Source organism: Triturus cristatus, chromosome 3_2, assembly GCF_964204655.1.
Source record: "Triturus cristatus chromosome 3_2, aTriCri1.1, whole genome shotgun sequence".
In the NCBI taxonomy this organism is placed as follows: domain Eukaryota; kingdom Metazoa; phylum Chordata; class Amphibia; order Caudata; family Salamandridae; genus Triturus; species Triturus cristatus.
In genome coordinates, this window is record NC_140584.1 from 796660063 (window position 1) to 796679341 (window position 19279).

General features: G+C 46.1%; 1 protein-coding gene across 3 annotated transcripts in view; it reads right to left on the reverse strand.

Annotated features, from left to right (window-relative positions):
* Positions 1-19279, reverse strand: part of NRP2 (neuropilin 2) — a 182988-nt gene that overhangs the window by 32517 nt on the left and 131192 nt on the right. For 2 of the 3 annotated variants that reach the window (XM_085648926.1, XM_085648928.1), the window contains exons 11-14: positions 12524-12637; positions 9728-9868; positions 4280-4545; positions 711-807 (exon numbers count right to left, since the gene is read on the reverse strand). In XM_085648926.1, coding sequence (XP_085505052.1) covers positions 711-807; positions 4280-4545; positions 9728-9868; positions 12524-12637 — 618 coding nt within the window. The remainder of the gene's footprint in view (positions 1-710; positions 808-4279; positions 4546-9727; positions 9869-12523; positions 12638-19279) is intronic. The other variant, XM_085648927.1, reaches the window with a different exon arrangement.

Genomic DNA, 19279 nt, shown 5'->3' on the forward strand with positions numbered 1-19279 from the left:
TATATATGTCTTGTCACTCGTCTTTTAATAGCGCGAGGCTTCTATTGATAACGATATGCAACTACAGTTATTGATTTCTTTTCTGCATGCCAATTGGCGAAGCAAGATTATGTTTTCACTGGAGTGCAGTATAGTAAACCTCAAAAAGAACATATCTTTAAACGCAGGGGAAAAATTGAGTGGGAAGATACCAAAACATAAAGTAATGAGTATTCCCAATTTTTAGCCTCCATAACGTTGGCAAAGATTTCGCTTTAAAATTGCCTTAAACTGTGAGGATGTTTTCCTGAGTGTTTTGTGTTAATTTTCACCTCAATATGAGATACTTTTTACTCTAATCAAACACAGTCAAGATGGAAAATGTCTGCAGAATTTTTCTCGAGAATTTACCTTTTGTGGCATAAAGTGTTGCAAAAATCACAACTTTAATGCAAATGGGGCAAAGCAGAAAACTTTGCACCCTTTGCCATTTTTTGTTGTTGCTGTTTTTTAATTAAAACCATGCAATATCGCACAACTGTAATTAATACGCACATGCACATCAACAAAAGAGAAATGAGTAGCACGAATAGACATGTATAGGTCAATGCAAAAGACAGCATGAATCCACAGGTGCACACGGCCAGGAGACAGAACCACCTGATTACACAGTACATAAATCACATTTGGGGGGAAAGGCAAGGTAACGCTGACGCGTGCATCAAACCTACCCATACACTGGTCCAAGGCGATTTTGCTGTCTATGTGGATGTCATCAACTGCAACCTCTCCCGAATGACCTCTGCCTACAACTCCCTCGATGACAATCTACAGGTGGGAAAACACAACGTACGAGGTAAGGTACAGCTACCAACAACGAGAACTATGTGCAAGAGTCAACGAGCAATGACCTTCAATTCAAGGCTTACATATACAGTATAAGACTGTCTAGATCGCAGTCATAATACAAAAGTAACTATCAGCAGATTTAGGGAGAAGTGGCCCAGCGGGTAAATTGCTGATTTTGGAATGTGAAGACCTGGGTTATCATCTCAGCTTCTGCCCTTGACCAAAAGTTCTATTGCTAAGAACAAGTGACTTTACTTCCCTGAGCTTCAAATTGTAAATGTGTGCAATAATATGTAAAATGTGAGAGTAAAAAGATGAAACTCTTCCCATATTGCACTAATACATTTCAATCATCCCATCCTGCCTCCCATCTCATCATTGTTTCTTGAAAGTTGGTTTCTACTGGACCGTTAAACACACACACACAACTGGGTACTACAACCATGAGAGGCGCCCCATAAGATAACATGTTTTCCATTGAGCACACTGCTGCTCCAGGGGACATATTTAACAATGTAACAAATACATAAAATAAATAAGAATGGTTGCTCTTGGTTTCAATATATAACCTGGCAGGTTGACCATTTGTTGGGTGGTGGCAAGGAAGTTCTACAAGTGGTGTTTTTCCTCTTTTACTCAAAGCATAGGTCAGGCCATTTTGAATTTCCATCAGCCATGAGCCGCGCTGCTACCACTCTGCTGGTGGCATTCAAAATGTATTTCTATTTGGTAAGACACTGTGGCGAGTAACCATGCCACTCTCAGTGTGTTTAACACCAACCTGCATCGAAAACAAGGCAAAGACAAAATAGAACTAAAGATGCTGGCTACAAGGAAGGCCATAGTCAGGGCATGGGTTGTTTGGCAGTCAGTTAATAACTTCTGTGGTCCTGGGCCGAATGTAGCGCCAAGACACCCGTGCGCTTAATACGTCTCATTAACATTAACAATGTACGCCATCGTGAGGATGATTTCACCGAAGCTTAAGCATGTGACCTCAGGTTACAGCTAAGGTACATTTTAATTTTATTTTACCACTGGACATACCATTGATTTCTTCCCACTTAATACATTTAGATTGCAAATCGTTTGGCTGCATTGTGATGTTTTGGAGGCCCTGAATGACGATTTACTGCCCCCAAGTGTCCAAAATGCTCCAGCTAGTGCATGAGATTGAAATGAAATGCTGAATTATGTGTTTTTGTTTCATTTTTTTTATAGCAGAAACATGGCCCAAAGAACGTAGAGCTCTTTACAACACATGAAAATTATTATTATTAATGCTGTGTTTACTAAGACTGCACTCAGGCATGTACAGTGAGTACAGAGGGTTGCCAGAGAAATGTACAATTATGAGATATGCCATTTTACAAATCTGCTATCTTAGCCATAATCAAAGCATTCCACTTTACAAAAAAATGATTTGGTGAACAAAGTATGCAATGTGGTAGCCAATATGTTCTATCTGAACTCTAGCTGCATCCCTGGGGCCCTTCCCACTGGTTACTGAACGTTGTGTTCTGTAGAGAAGGGGGTCTGCAATCCTTCCAAAGTTCTGTACAAGAACATTCCTCAGAGTCTGGTGTGAGGTCATCAGATCAGAAACGTCTCCACTTGTCTATGCAGTTCTATTTAAATGGCTACACTGAAAAAGTGTGCATAGTTTCTGAAATGCTTCATGCTCAAAGTGTTGTAAACCCCTGTTTCTCTGGCGCCAGGCTGCAACATGCAGACCACAGCAAGACAAATGATTTCATAATCGCCAGTGACTGTGGGAACAGTCCACACAGCCAGCTTGCGCTGCTCCGCACGCTTCCATCCGCAACCGACATGTGTCTTTGGGGAAACAAGGTCGGCCAAGTGGTCACCCTGCCAGGAGCTTCTCAAGTGTGCCCTTGGCAAGGGCTGAATATGCGGTCTACTTCCTTCTCCTCTCTACCCAAACAAACATGGCTGCCTTTTTTCACCTACAGCTTGGTGTGGGGCAGTGAGCTCTAAAATCCACTTCATAAAAGTAAATGGCCACAGTTAGTTGTTCCTGTCACATTCGTGTAACCAGTTATTTGTGCCAAATTAGGGATACAGATAGTTTTTATTGAGCGTAAGGGGAAATGAAACTTCCAACCAAAGCTATTTTGGCATTTTCCGCATCTTAAAACAGCGGTGGCACACGGCCACGCTCAAAATCTGGGATATTTTACAGCGTGGAATAGGTCAGCAGAACCATAAAGGACAGCTATAAATTCTGTAAAGGAAACGATCAGTTACAGGAATTATGAAGGGAGGATTAACTATTTCAGCTTTTGACGCTCTCTCTCTCATAACTGGATTATACAGGAAGCGTCTGTGTTTTTTCCTAAATTGAGAAGTCTGTGTGCACACTGGAAATGTATTGCTTCCTTGTAAGAGACCCTAAAGGGGAAGAAAAAACAAGTCTGGTGCATGGCTTGGTTTTGTGGAGGTGTGTTGTCAGTAGGTCTGCAACGTCAGTTTAAATAAGTTGTGTTTTTTTTTGAGTGGGTGAGACCAGCAGGTCGTACAAGATTGTGTATGTGTTTTCCCCGTTATTACAGGTGCTCAACGCCCAGTGAATGGTAGTTAGCTGATGCCTTGATGAGCAGTTAATCACAAATTCAGGCTGCAGTGGATGTTTGTTCAGAGCTCTGACTTATCTGGTTCTGTTTTGACTGCATTGGAGTCTGATATGAGCTGAAAACTGGCACAATAAGGAATCTGTTTGGCTTACTTACTGGCACAATAACTGTGAAGTGAGGGCATCATTGCTGGCACAAATCATATTCAAATCCCCAGTAGCGGCTCCGCGAGGGAGTGCTGTGGGGCGGTGGGAGGGGTTGGGGTGGTGGGGTAGGGGAGGTAGTAAACTCCGGAATTGTCCCGAACGGAGTTGAGTAAAGAAATAAAAAACAAATTACATTGTGCGCGCTGCAACGCTAAATCGGCGATGCAGCGCGCAATGTAATTTGTTTTATTTATTTATTTCTTTACTCAACTCCATTCGGGCCAATTCCGGAGTTTACTAGCCCCCCACCCTGCCCCTCTCTCACCTCTCCCCACCGGCCCCCAACCCACCACGCCTCACCGCCCCGCAGCACTCACTCGAGGAGCCGCCACTGCAAATCCCTGTCATATGTGGGTAATATTAATAGCATGAAAATGTATCGATGAGGCGTATTTACTCATGCAATCAATTTCAGATGATGCACAAATATTGACAGAATACTTGCCCAATGGGCACATGGCAACTGACACAATATTTCACTAATCGAGCTGTAATTACTGTAAACAAATCTAGAATTAATCACGGGATGTACTAAACGCCACTGTTGTTTCTTAGGTATCACTTGGTGCATCTCTGTCAGGATATATATTTTCAATAGGTTTATTCCCAAGTCCATTAGCTATTAGGGGTGCTCTGCGCATAAAACCTCACCTGATATTCGTGCTCGTAGCTAGGTAGCATGATCCGACCATCCTTCCACTCATGACCTTGGTCTTCCTTGATGATCCACAGTAACTTGTTTTCGTGGCTGGATTGCCGTAGAACCCGCAGGGATCCCCCGCGGCCTCCTGCTGCCTGGTAGCGGAACACCAAACACTGTGCACTTTTGGGTGAGAGGATCTTGGGGCTGATGAGACGAGCGCGTTCCCCTTCCCTTCTACCAGCATTGGACAACCGTATATATTGGTTACTCTCTGCTGCGGAAGACATGGAGGAAAGTAAATTTAAAACCATAGATTAATTTGAGGTTTGCTGGAGATATCAATGCTTAATTCATCTCAAGCTTAAATTTGCAATGTATTTATGTGATTAACCTATGGCTATATCTTACAGCATGAGCTCATCTCAGAAAGCATGATAAAGATTTTGAACCATTTTTGGTGCTTCTTCCAAAACAAGAAATACAATCTAAGAATTTGAGCAACATTCATTCAAAATAACCTCACAAACCCACAAACTGAAGTCTACCTATCAGAGATCTAAATTGAGGCTAAATACAAGGGATCTTATCACCAGTTCCCTCAGTAAAACACCAGACTGCTTTCCTAATTGCAAATATTTTACATGAAAATCACATTTGCATTCTATCAAAAATGCACAGGTTGGATTTGCTAATTTCTTGGAGCAAATTTCCAAAGGGCTGGAGGATCAGTGCATGTGAAGCACTGCTGGTACATTAAAGCATATGTAGGAACTAGGAATTCATATTAACTAGATGACAGTGGCAGAGAGTCAGTGATCCGCAGATGACCACGGGTCTTTGTTGTTACAGGAGTACTCACGCAAAGCCTGTGCTCTGCTGGAGAAAGCATGACTTTCAGTCATCAAGGTTACAGGAGCATGAACAGCAGGCCATCGGAGAAGTATGACTTCTGCTCCTGTGCCCATATTCTAGCAGGGACAGAGCATACAGTGGACAGCTGCTGATGAGCAGGGACATGTGACTACTGGAGGCCGCAAGCGTATGTGCCTTTAAAGTATACCAACGCTGGGACAATAACCCACTGGCGACAGCAATCTTTTGTTCCCCTTAAACACCCTTTGGGATCTATTAAGTGAAACTCTCTAGTGGCCCAAATTCCTTGGAACACCTATAACGAACTGTAGAGGCTGAGCAGAATTTGTACAAGAGATGATGGGAAACTGAAGTGTGTGCATGCACACACACACACACACACACACACACAGTAAAATATGTGTTATATTGGAGGAGGGAGGAGTCGTGTCTCCCAACCTTCCATCAAACTATAAATAAACGTGAACCAAATTGATCAAAATAATGCATTTATATGTCGATATAAAATAAAGCACTGGCCAAAACAATGAAGAGATTCTGAACACCTTGTAAAGTGCACACCATCGGCATTGCACTGTCCAGAACATATGATCTGCCAATATTTTTTACCTTGCAGAATTGTTCCCACTTTTTGGCTATAAATGTGTACAGTACATATAAATAGGTTAACATTTAGTAAATATATGTATTTGAACATCCAATCACTATCTTGGACCTAATGTACACTCAGTCCTCACACTAGACAGGGCCAGGTATGGAGGGTTGGAGGTTGAGAGGAAGGATGGGAAATTACACCAGTTACACTGAACAGTCCATCCCACAATCTGGTTGTGGGACAAACACGGTTAATACAGTCTGTTCTGAAAAGTTCACCTCAGTAGATATAATGAGGAAAACACTTAGACTGAGAAACATCATATCTCCGGAGAAGATCACTCAAGAAACTGATACCATAGGGTTTAGATTCAGCCGCAACGGATAATTACCAGAGTCAAAACAAGGGGAAAATGTGCGAGCTTAGGACAAACATCTGGAAACAAAATATCCTCTCTAAAGGCCCTTCTTTAAAAAAGTATTTTCATCTAAACCGTCTTTCAAGCAGTTGATATCAAGTTACTAAGTGATAATATTTAAAAAAATAACTTTTGACAAGAGTTCTTTCACTGCATAGATGTCAATCCAATTTTTGCCAAATTTTTGTTTCAATTTCACTAAATAACTGCAAATGCATGCTTTTAGGTTAGAGAGGGGCCCAGCTGTTACATTCAAAGTAACACTGATAAAACACAGAAATCAGGCCCAGCTTCGGCTTTGTAGCTTCCAGCAGCTTTGAACTTTGTTATGGGCTGTGCCCCATTTCAAGGTGACACAGATGCTTTCGCCCACCCTGCACTGCCTGCCCCGGGAAGACTTTCATCAGAGGAGAGACCACCCAGGAAAGAGGGCGCCCTTTCTTCTCTCCGACGTTCTGTGAATTGTATAACTATGGCAGGAAAGCTCTGAGCTTCTCTGGTGGGACCATGAAACCATCAGAGAAGCAAGAGAGCCGAACCCCAACAAAGCAGCTATTCTGTGCCCTGGCAGAGGTAACAAGAGGCGCATTCTGACCACGAGTGCCTCTGTTCTCAACACCGTACTGTGGTTTTACACACGAGCTCTTCGGCAGTTTCACAGCTTCTTAATTGGAACAATGCAGATAGGAGAAGTCTAGCTTTACTGTTTTCAACAAACTATCTCCGTCTGTCTCCCTAGGCCACACTCTCTCACTCTCATTTCATGTTTCTCTATTAATTGAATATCTCTATCTTTGATTCATGTCGGTGATGCATATGGAGATGCGCAGAGCGTAATATGCTACTTATTGTCATTCTTCAGTGGGAGGAAGCAACAGGACTCGTGAGAGGCGCAGCCTAGAGGGGGTAATAGGTCTTATGACATGGGCTCAGCGCTAGTTTACGCAGGAAGGCGATGGTAACATGGAATCTGCAAGGCACTAAGTAGCGTGTCTGAACCATGGTAATAACATAGAATTTGACCTTTGCGCTGCTGTCATAAAAGCTTAAATGTGTGTTTACTGGTACATTTGAATAACATAGCACTGCTCATTAGGCCTCATTTTCTTCACTACCAATTCACAAATATAAATAAAGGGCGTGATTCATAAGTGGTTTACAGCCCCCCCCCCCCCCACACACACACACACCAACGCCCATATAAGGGACCTCTTCTGTGCTCTAGAAGACTGTATGACTAGCGCCAGGGTTTTCAAATCACTTGTAGGGAACTTATACGTGGTAGCCCTGCCCTACCGCCCTCAGAGACACTGAAGCCTCCATATAGTCCGACAGTTCAGTGCTTCTCTGCGCAGGAAGACTGGAGATTGGACGCTGGGCTCGGAATGGCACCCACGCTGTTAAACACGCACAGCAAATGGTAGGTCACGTCTTGAGGAAGTCCAGATATCGTGAGCAGCTCCGTGCACTGCTGCTGCAAGGAGCCCCCTGAAGGAAAGGGCAATTATCGGCCCTTAAGGGAGAGGAAACGTGCACGAGCCGTCCGCGTTACACAAACAGGCCTCTGCCTTCTTACAGCAGCCTCATTACTGTAATTAAACGTTATTACTCCGCCGGTGACAGGCAGGGAGCGATTATCCGAAGGGGCCGCTGGGAACGGCTTTCTCCCGCTGCCGGGGGCCATGTGGCTGCTTCCAGATAGGAACAATCTTCCGGCACTTAGACGCTGCAGGTAGAAAGCACGCCACCTGCGAAGGCGCGGTCTTCGGGGAGCATGAGGTAGGTTGTCATCAGTAGACAACGCGCCCCGGCCTCGCCGTGTGTGCCGGCTCCACCCTGGGGTCTGACTGGAGACATTTTCTTTCATGCATGGTTAGTGGAAGGACTTTAGCCTTCAGGCGACCTTGATAAAGGACACAGTTTGCCCACCCCCTCCCCCACGCCCACGCCCACGCTCTCCCCTCCACATGATGTTGCCAATGGGACACATTCGGCTCTCCCAGGGATCATTTTACTCCCCCTGCTGGTGCATGGCCCGCTCTGGAGCCAGCTTTGCTTCCAGGTGTGCTGGGTGGCTGCACGCCATATACTACGCTGCTCCCAGTTGTCCTTCATTCACACCAGGTTTAACCAGGAGCAAAACATGACTCGAAGAGTTGAGAGGGGAAACATAGCAGGAGGCCTGTTGCTATGGAAAGAAGTAAATCTGAAAATGCGCCTGGCTCGAGGATTCAGTGACACATCCACAGCGTGGGGTCTGCTGGACTCCACGGGTTAATCTGCAAACTTTGTAAACTGATTGTGGATCAAGCCGTCAGGAGGCAGGAGTATGCAAAGTATGTTAATTAACAAAGGAAACATGTTGCGGAACTGAGGGGTGTGGCCATTAGAGCCAGTGGGACCAGCACACCTGGATGCACTTTGAGCGGAGTACTCATCCCTCTCACCGCTGAGAAACCCTGGCACCTCTAAGGATGGTGGTGGCAGTTACTGGAAACGATTTCTGTAAAAGGGCCTGTGCAGCAAGGCATGGGCCGGACCCAAGCGACCTCTCTTTGCAGTGTCCCTCATGACACAAGCAACTTTCTCTTTTGCTACACCCTCGCTCCCCCCAGCAGCAGCAGCAGCAAGGGCCAGATGTATGAAATTGCGTGCTTGCGATGTCCTAATAGTGAATTTGAGCGATTTGCTATTAGGAAATCTCAAACTGCAATGTGCAACAGTGTGTTTGACAATGTTAGAGATTTGCAGTAGGTCGCAAATGGACCTGCCTAATCAATATTCATGAGGCAGGTCGCAGTTTGCGACCCATTGTGAATGGCTACAATCACAGGGATGGTGGCCTGCTGGGGTCAGCAGACCACCATGTCTGTGAGCGCTTTTTAAATAAAGCAATGTTTTTTTTTGTAATTCAGCCTATTTTCCTTAAAAGAAAACAGGAAGCATTACAAAAATGAAAAGCTACCTTTTAATTTTTTTAGGAGCAGGCAGTGGTCAGGACCACTTCCTGCTCCTAAAAAATGTTGGTGCCCCATTCACGAAGGGGAAAGGGGCCATTTGTGAATGGCTTGTACCTGCGAATACTTTACAACCGCATTGCTTGTCACAAAACATTCCTACATACCAGTGTGACTTGCTATTAGGAAGGGACACTCACTATTAGGAAGGGACGCCCATGACACGCCTCTTCCTAAGAGCGACTCACAAACCCTATTTTGGGAGTCGGTAATAGATTACGGACTCGCAAAATGGGGTTGGTACATGTCAAAGAGCATTTTAACGGTCGCAAACAAAAATGCTTCACACATCTGTCCCTTAGTGACTCTATGGCCAGAAGAAGAGGGGTGTTTGCTATTGTCAAGGTTGGGCTCGTTGGAGATTGAACGTCTTCACGTGCTGGCACCTAGGGACGTAATCTTTGAAAGGGGCTAGAAAGAAGAGGGTAAAGGAAAGCACTCAGTGGACAGAAGATGTCTGCAGCAGGCGCTCAGACAACCGAGCTATCTCACTGGCTCACTCCACTAAGCCTTGCGTGACGCGATGCAGTGGCCAGAGCAGAGCTGCACTTACCAGGGACGGATTCGGAGTTACTGATCCAGGGGTTCCTTGACTGGAGGGACCACCTGCCCTCCGCCGTGTGGTCATGTGTCCAGGTGCACAGGCTCTCCTGGCTGTCGAAGTTGCAGTTGAATCCCGCTGGTAACTGGGAACCTTATGGGAGAACAGGGGAGAAACACGATCAGAGCCTTCATCAGCTGTACCCAAACTCCTCCAACATGTCTCAGAGCCTGCAGCGACCGACAGACCAGGGCCGTCCGGTTTGTACTTTCCACGCGCCAGTGGGTTCCAGGAGAAAGTTATCTTTTACAATATGCCCATTGACTTCCACACATGCTAACTAATCCACCATGAATTTAACCTGGCACTATGAATCCCTTCGGGGTTTGCAAGCGCTCTACAAAACACATCACGCCATTAAAAATAGACATAATCACAAGGTCCCACTCTCCTGAGTCACAATCCACCACGTCCAGAACTCTCAACCCAAAACCAGGGCCTACCACCGCAGCACAAGGCATCCAAGGTCTAGCTCCCTGACATCTAACAGACCCTGCCCCAGCCCCTCATGCCTTTTAACAGCTCTAATCCCCAACTCTCCCCATTTCTCAATAGGCCCGCCCCCCTCTGATAAACTGTGTACTCTGAGCAGCTTGGGACGCTATGGGGAATCCCGAGTCCCTCCTGAAGTACCCCGGTGCCATTTTAACGCTGGAAGGCGCTATACCTCAGCTAATAACTTAATGAAACGTAGCACTACATAAGTTAACACAACCCAGATGATGATCGGTGCCAGTGCTGGGCGATAGGGGAGGAAGGTGATGTTTATGCAGAAGGAATTAAACCTGCCCGTCCCTTGAGCCCTCACAGAGCCCAGGTCTGCCTGCGCCTGGCTTTGAAATGTCTCTAAAGGACAGACAGGCTGCCCACTGAGGGAAGCCAACCCTTTCAATGCCTCTTTGATAAGCCCCGTCACCGCATCCTGCAGGGGCTCCTCGAGACCCCCTGACATTTCCGCCACTAATTAGTGCTCTTTTAAAGGCAGCTACACAGACTGTTTGGCTTCTGTGTCTGCCTGCTCACTTCCTCTGCTCTTTCCCACATTGCTTTCAACCCCCAATTAAAAACGGCAAATGAAGCTTTCAACATCGCCGCGCAGACCCTGCCCACAAACATGGCTTCTTCTGATCTTTTTTTAATCACACACGTGCCCACTCCTTATGCACCCTTCCCAGAAGCAGTTGTTTTTTGCTGTTTTTATTTGGGTATTGTGAGAAGCAGCAGGACATGCTCTGCAATGACGTGCTGCCTGAGAGAGAAGAGGGAAATATACGTGTGCATCTGGGCCCATTCAATCTCTGGCCTCTTTACTGAGGCTGCCAAAGAAGCAATAGGAATGAATGTATGCTGATGTAATTTTAGCCCTTAGATCCTTTCCTGTGATAGACTAACGGACTAGTTAAGGTCAGCTGTATATTGTTGATCAGACAGGACAAGAAAAGTCAGCTTTCTTGGTCCGAAGACATTTCATCCAGCCTTCCAAGAGTAGCGTAATCTAATAGCTTCCAAAAAATGCTCACCCTACCTGTAAGTCATTCATGAGCTGGTAAGCACTGAATGCCAGAAAGACCGACCTGGTGTTGGTTGAGTCAAAAATGCATTTTCATTCGCAACGCTGGAAAACACATGTCTACTGACCATTGGCGGGCAGTCGAATTCTGGAAGTCGACTTTGACTAAAGGCTGGCCATCAAAGATTATCTCAACCAATTAAAAGATTTGTGAATTCCACAAGTACTAAGCGAATCCCCTAACTTGACGCGAATGAAAAGGGAATGGTCGCTAGAACCCCCATGGGATACTGAGTTGACAGCTGTGGCTGACTAATGGAGCGGCCCCCAAATGTTTAAGTCACCCGCTAAAGTCAGTGCTTTAAATGGGCCGGTACTGAGTACAGGCACTTTTTTATTTGGAGAGAGAAAGTACCTGCACTTCTCAAGAGTGACGTAATACTTTTAATTGGAGAGTACCGGCACTTCTCAGAAACAAGCAGGTCCTATGGTACAGGGTACCAGCACTTCTATTTTTCCATTTCAAGCACTGCCCCTAAGGTATCAGGAAGGGTAGGGATAGGGCACATATCCCTGTCTTCTGATCCCTTCACTGGCTCCCGTCACTGAAAATGTTGAGCTCAAGTACCTAGTGGTGGTGCAAAAATCATCATCGGTAAAAGCCCAACCTATTGTCAAAAGAAGATTCAGAGGTATCAGCCATGTCGAACTGTATGATTCCGTACCAAAGTCTTGGAGACAACCACTAGGCGCGGCAAAGCACTCTCAGTGGCAGGAGCCAGATTTTGGAAGCAACTGCTGCAATGTCCCAGACAAATCCCATGTTTGAGCAGTTTCACAAAGAGATTAAAAACTCTGCTATTCAGAGATGATTGATGTGACGGGCACCCACCCAACCGCAAGCGTCTTTAGACCAGGATAGTTGTTGGGTGCTATATAAACACTTTAGATTAGATTTTGTGCTGCATCCTCCAGCTTGGACCATTTTACTTGATTTTGTTTCAGATGCTACCACAAGCACACACATGTAATTGACACTAGCCTAATTAAAGGATTTATCTCTTGATTAAAGGAAGCCCTTTGGGTTCGTTTTCATCGCTGCGCAGAGGGACAGAGTCTCTAATGCTTCATGATGATAGGGCGACAGATGCTGTCGCAACAGTAGGGAAAACAAGAGACATTCACAAACCTGCAACACACAAACAAAGTGGATTACACACAGCTGCTGAATAGATTACCTTCGTCCCCGCAGCTATCACCACACTCCGTCGTGTATTCATCGGTCGGATACTGAGTAGTGGTCTCTTCAAACATCAAGGTGGGCTTCAAGGTCTCCGAAGTGGGTTTTACATCTAAGATAAGAAAGAAAGAAAAACTGAGGAATGTGGTAATGCACTATTTGCCAAAAAAGGCTGGGCCGATAGAAGAGAAAGCCCATGGCTGAGTACAAATGAAGTCACATGCCAACCCTCTGCCTGATTTTACCAATTACAAAGATACAATATGTTGACCTAATAATGCCAAAATAAAACTTGTATGGAGGATCTCTATTTGATTATCTTCCAGGCCTGGGACAGCGCTACGCATTGCCTTTTGGTCACTCGGGATATCCCTACAACCACGGGGGAGCTGAGAGGGGGAAAGGAAGTACAGGTTGGAGAGCAGAATAAGGAAGCCTGTGCAGAATGTGAAGGCCTACATGTTATTTTATCTTGAAGTTATTTATACAGTGCTCTATTGCTCCAGCAGGGTCTCGAGACTCTCTCAATAGAGGGGGGGGGATGGGGGGGAGATCTCAGTCCATGATCCAAAAACTGCTGGAGCAAGGCAAGCTGGGTGCAGAGAAGCCAAGTCTTGAGCTGTATGCAAACTTTCAGGTGGCCTTTTTGGGTAACAACCTTATCACCGGAGAGTTCCACTCTGAGAAAACTGTCTATTTATCTGACTCCAAACCAGCTAGAGTGAAAAGGGCAGAGTTCATCATGAATTTTGTGGGAAAATGTAGTGAGCGTAGAGTAGTATATATCACTCAAAAAGACAGGTCCAGAGAGATTCGGGTATAAGGTTCTTGGGGACAGGAAGCAAGTGTGCAGGCTGGAGTGTTGCTCACACTGGCACCAACTTTTTCATCCCAAACAGGAATAAAAGGGATTCAACGTTCCCACTTTTAAAGTCTTGCTCATGCCAGTAAACATCTACAGGACACTTCGACGGAGGCACAGACAAGTTTACTTTTAAGTCTACCAAGAATGTCAAAGCGCCTGATGACACTTTTCAAGGGCCTCACTTTTAGCAGCCCTCCTCCAGGAGGCTGGTTGAGGGATGTCTGCCACAGTCTTGCCTATAGGAGTGAATCTTCACAGGCACTTTATTAACTGTGGTTCGGTCGCAAGGAAAAGCTCTTCGAAAAAAATAACCAAATGAAACTTTCAAAAGCAATTCAACTCAGGCACATGATACAGGCTGAGGAGCCGCACCTTACTGCCATCTTTGAACTTGCATCACAGCATGCATGCTCCAGAACAGCATGACAGACAGCCCCCTCCTCTCACCCTCAGACATTATTACAGATGAGTAGGGGGAAATGCGCAAACTTTCTATTTAACGTCTTTTTTCATGAACATTTTAACTTCGTGGTAAAAGGTAGCTCTGATTCCTAAATAACTTAAAAAAATATTTTAATTATCAATTCTAACTTTTCTCAACTCTATATTAACAGATTTTTTCTTCTCACGCGATTTTGGGCCTTAGAGAATTTGCTACTGTTAGATAAATATTCTTGCTAGAGCGAAGTATTTTTCTTTTGCAGGGCAATATTTTCGCCAGTTTCATTTTTACAGGAAATTTTCTACAAACTGAAGTTTAAATTAGAACAATTGAAACAACGCAGCAAAGAACATACATTTCGAATCCACTAAAACTTCACGAAATTCAGGGTTTTTCTTTTACATAGAATTGCAGCTATGAAACAAAATGCAGCTCTCGAATGAATTAAAACCCCAACATTCTCGCTATAGAGGCCCATGTGGTGCTGCAGTTGACAATGGAAGTGCACGGATATATTTATGGGACTGATGGCGCTTGAACATTTTTACTGCACGGATTTTTCTTTATTCTTCTTTCATCTTTTCTTCTTTAATGAGTTTCCAACGCCGAAGGTAACATTAAACCCTTGATTCTTCGCTCAGCACCTGCCTCCATTCAGAGACTTTGAAGCAACGCACAGCTGCACTGTAGCACCCTTCAGCACAGCACACTGGCAGCGGTTGTTGAGGCTTCAAAGCTTCCAGGCTGAAGAGAGTCGCACAGAACACTTTCGGAGATAATTAATCAAAACACCAGGTACAATCTTACCACTGTCCTTATTAAGGTCCCTCCCCATCTGTGCCGGTAAAGCAGGTGTGGACCTCAAAATGTACGCATTTTAAGTTCCTTACACTAGATGACTTACGGTGTCCCCGGACAACTGTTTATCCTGAGAAGCGCCCACCTCCAAATGTATCACTGACGAGGCGCCTAGCTCTAACTGTACCATTTCAGGTGTCCATCTCCAACTGCCCCTCCTAAGCCGGGGACCTTCTCAAGCTGCCCCTCCTCCATCTGTTCTTCAGTAGAGGTCCCAACTCTAACTGTTACTCTTGTGATGGTGGCCTTCCCCAACAGAGCAGGAGGGGTCCGCCTCACTGCCTCTTGGAGGCGGCCATCTTCAAGAGTCCCTGTTAAGGGGCTGCCGACTAGAGCTGTGGTTCCTAAGAGGGCCGTCCTTCACCCGTCCCCGTTGAAGAGATGCTAGTCTCCAACCGTTCCTCATAGGGAGGCGCCGTCCCCACCTGTTCCTTTCAAGGAGGGACCCCACACCGCCTTTTAAGAAGCTACCCAACAACAATTCTCTATGTTGAGGAATTGCCCACAGGCCAAAGCCCCTCTTAATGAGGTGTCCCCCTCCAGCTCTTCCTCCGAATGAGGTTCTCTCATCCAACCGTCTCTCTTAAGGAGTTGTCCATCTCGAACGGTCCCTCATGCTGGGGTGCCCACCTCCAACTGGTCCTATTATAGAGTCTTTCACCTCCAACGGTCCCTCATGCTGGGGTGCCCACCTCCAACTGTTCCTCTCCCTTCTGAAAAGGGTGGCTGTACCTTTAACGGAACTGTTCTATCGATGTTGAGCGGTGGTCCTGTACTTTAAGGGGAAGGGTTCTCGAACTTATTACAGTGTCTGCTGTACCTTGGATCGAACATGCTGGCACTTTCATAGATGCTGTTGCACTTTCAACAGGACAGTGCCAGCACTTCCCAACAGGACTGCTGTACCTTGGATAGAACATGCTGGCTCTTTCACGGATGCTGTTGCACTTTCAACAGGACAGTGCCAGCACTTCCCAACAGGACTGCTGTACCCTGGATAGAACATGCTGGCACTTTCACGGATGCTGCTGCCCTTTCACTGGGACAGTACCAGCTCTTCCCAACAGAACTCCTGTACCTTGGATAGAACATGCTGGCACTTTCACGGATGCTGCTGCCCTTTCACTGGGACAGTGCCAGCACTTCCCAACAGGAATGCTTAAACGACGGCCATGCCATAAACCAGGCAGCACTGGCACTCCGTTCGTGCACTTTAAGAGGGGATTCCTGGTGCTTCGCCTCATGCGGACAGTCCTAGAACCAGCGCTGCGGGGCCGGCACGTCTTCCCCCCATGTTGGGATAAAGAAGTATCTCCCTATCCGAGCTGCTTTCACTCACATAAAAAATAAAAGGTGCGCCGCGCCCAGCGGAGGCCTCGGACGTCCTCCGGTCATTAAACCTATAAAAACCAGATGTGGGCAGAGTGGCCGGGGGTGTGGGATACAGAAGGCGCATGGCTCGGCGAGGGAGGGGTCGTCAAAGGAAAGCCCCGACAAAACTTCAATGACAGAAACAGAAAGAAACGTTTAATCTCTTGAATATTTTGTAAAAAGGAAGTGATCCACGGCCGTGCCAGTTCTACTCAAGTTGTGAGTCATGCTTGAAAGCGGACCCCAGTGCTCTGTGCCCCTTGGGGGGTTACAAAGCGCAGCGCACCCTCCACACAGGAGTATGCCTTTGATACACGAGGAAACTGCAAGCGCGTCTTGTTTTAAAAATCGCACTTCAAAGACCAGACGCTCTCTGTGAAACTTTGGCCCTCTAACTTCAAATTTCAGATACGCAGTACACATTTTATGCTGTTTCGTGTCGGCTCTGAAAAGCTCATACAGTCGTGTGCTTCCCATTGCATGCTGGTACTTGTATTTCTGGGCACACAACAGAACACGCAAAGGCACATGTACCAGAATGCACAGCAACCATCATGGCTGGGAGAGCTACTCGCAGCCGGCACGGGGCAACATGAGCGAAGGGCACAAGGCCCTCGCTGTTCCACCGCCCAAACTCTTTCTGCACAACTCGCAATATGTTACTGAGCTTATTTACTATACTATCAAAGATGGCATGCCCACCTGTGACGTAGAAAGGGTGCAATGGGCTGTCAAGAAAGCAAAGAACCCCCTCCCCACCCACGCCCTCTCCCCGAGTGTTTATTGAATACTGCAACTTCTGCAGACGTTCCAAACACGTACAGAATTTTAAAACCGTAAAAACGTTAAGGAATACAAAAAAAAGTCCTAAGCGAGTTCAAAGCGTGGCTAAAGAGTAGAGAACAAGTGTGGAGTACAACCGCAGCAGGTGGAAGCAACATTGGTCTATTTAAAAACATGGATTTCCACCTGCTTTTTCCACAAATAGACTCACAGGAGTCCCCAGGTGCAACTGATGAATGGAATGCGAGGCGACCAATGGGAGGGCAGTATGAGGGCCCTGCGCGGATCTCTTACAACATGACAAGGCAAGCCGGCCCTACCAACGTGCTGCTCAGGCCCGGGTTCAACAGGTGAAACTTCTGGGGCATGTTCAGACCAGTATGTAAACTAACTCTATGTGCAAAGTCACAAAAGGCGGTATGGGGCACTCTTAGGCCAGGCGGGTCACGCAAGTGCGACTAATTTCCTTACTTGTTTGTATGTAGATCTGTAGCGTCATTGGCTTGCATTTGATTAATGCATTTTTCCATACTCAGTGCTGTAGTGTTTCTGAGAAGGGTAGAGTTGACCCCTGACCTAAACTTTCTCTCCTTTAATGAACTAATGAGACCACTGGCCTACAGGCAGGATCCGAATTAGCTTCTTAAAATTGAAGGGTCTGAACGGTCTTGGTAGAATCCCAAAGGACGTGGCATGTCTGGGGTATGCAGGAGTCCCCCAGTCGAGGAGGTACGACGATATGCAAGGTATGGGTGCATTGGTTTCTTCACTGGGTTAGAAGTCTGACATGACATTGAGTATCGTGCAGGAGAGACACTGCAGGGCCATCGTGTTCCCATTAAAAAGAGCACAGCCTGGAAGAGCAGTGTCTAGAGTCCAGAGATGACATCTACTGGGAAGCCCTTCTCCTAAGAAATCAGAGAGTCCAAAGGCATGGAAGAATCTGTATCAGACAAGACTGCACCCGATTGAGACCCCACTGCGATGAGGAATCCACCCCAGTCGAAACATAGGACGAAAGTCACCAGGGAAGCTCCTTCGGGTCACTTCATCCTCTTACGTGACTGCCAAGGCATCACCCAGCATCCGGGTGGGTTTGGCTTCTGCCCACTTTAAATCCTACCTTCTTGAGACTCCAGACGAAGGACACGAACTGGTCATAAATAAACAAATGAGGGAGTGAGTGAGTGAATGAAGGAATGGATGGATGAGTGAATGAGTGAATGAAGAATTTATGTGCCCTAATTAGGTAGATTGTCTCTAGCCACTGACATCATTTCAGGGAGCAAACACACTTGGTCAGGGCCTAGTAACAGTGCCTGAGCCATTTCCTCTAGTTTTAAGGTATCTTGGAAATTTTTCGAACAGTTGAAGGAGGCTAAACATTTGGGTTTTCATTAATCTAAGGAAAAAAAGCAGTTTTTCAGAAAATTTACAATAAAGCTGAGTGGTGGACGATAGGAGTGGAGACGCCTGCACCTCCTTCCACCAAGTATTTTGAGTAAAAAACAGACCCTGAAACAAGTACAGAATAAAATCGACTGTTCGAGAAAAGAGAAGTAGCGAAGAGCTGGTGCTGAAGCGCACTCGCGGGAATTGTCACCACAGGCTGTTCTTGAATTTCTGAAAGACCTTCGGTTTCTTCAGTAGGAGACAGAAGGCATACATTACACATTTCTGTACCCAGCTTAATGGCAGCCCTAACGCTATTAGGATTTCAGCTCGTGACTGGTAAGCTATTGCCAGATCTGTGCTGCCGCCAAGGAACCCACTAAGCTAATGAAATACTAACGCCAGGAAGCCATTTTTTTGTAAATGTTGCTAATGCACCTTTAATCAAATATTTTACTTTTATTTCAAAAACAGATAGGGATTTTGCAAACCAAACATGATTCTGGTTGCACAGTAGGCATCGAGCAGATTAATCTTATTTTCTGTGTGTGCACCCACTTCACAAAACACAAGCAAAAAAGTGTAAAATGTGCTCTTTTGCCCAAAAAAATGCAGCGATGACAAATGGCAGCTCGTGGACGTGTGTAATTTGAACACATGATCCGATCTTTCCTGTCGTTTCCCTTTGAGAGACCTTGCCCCAACCTGTGCAATCCTGTCTGTCAGTCCTGCCCTGCACCGCTCCCTAGTGTGAAATCAGGATAGCATGGTGCAAAGCCGCGCAGCTGGCGCGGTCACTCAGGGCGCGGGGCAATCAATGGCGGCGTGACGGATGCAGGAGGCCCGGATAAAGCAGGGATTGATGGGGGCAGGGGCAAGAGAGAGAGTCCACCCCGAGGCAAGCCGCGTTTCCATCAACAGGTTCCGGCAGCTCGAACTTAATTTGAGTGCAGCGGATTTTTACTGCCACTCAAAGTTTTAATAAGGGGATTACAGCAGTTTTGAAATCTTAATTACAAATATTGGGAGAGAGAAATGAAGTT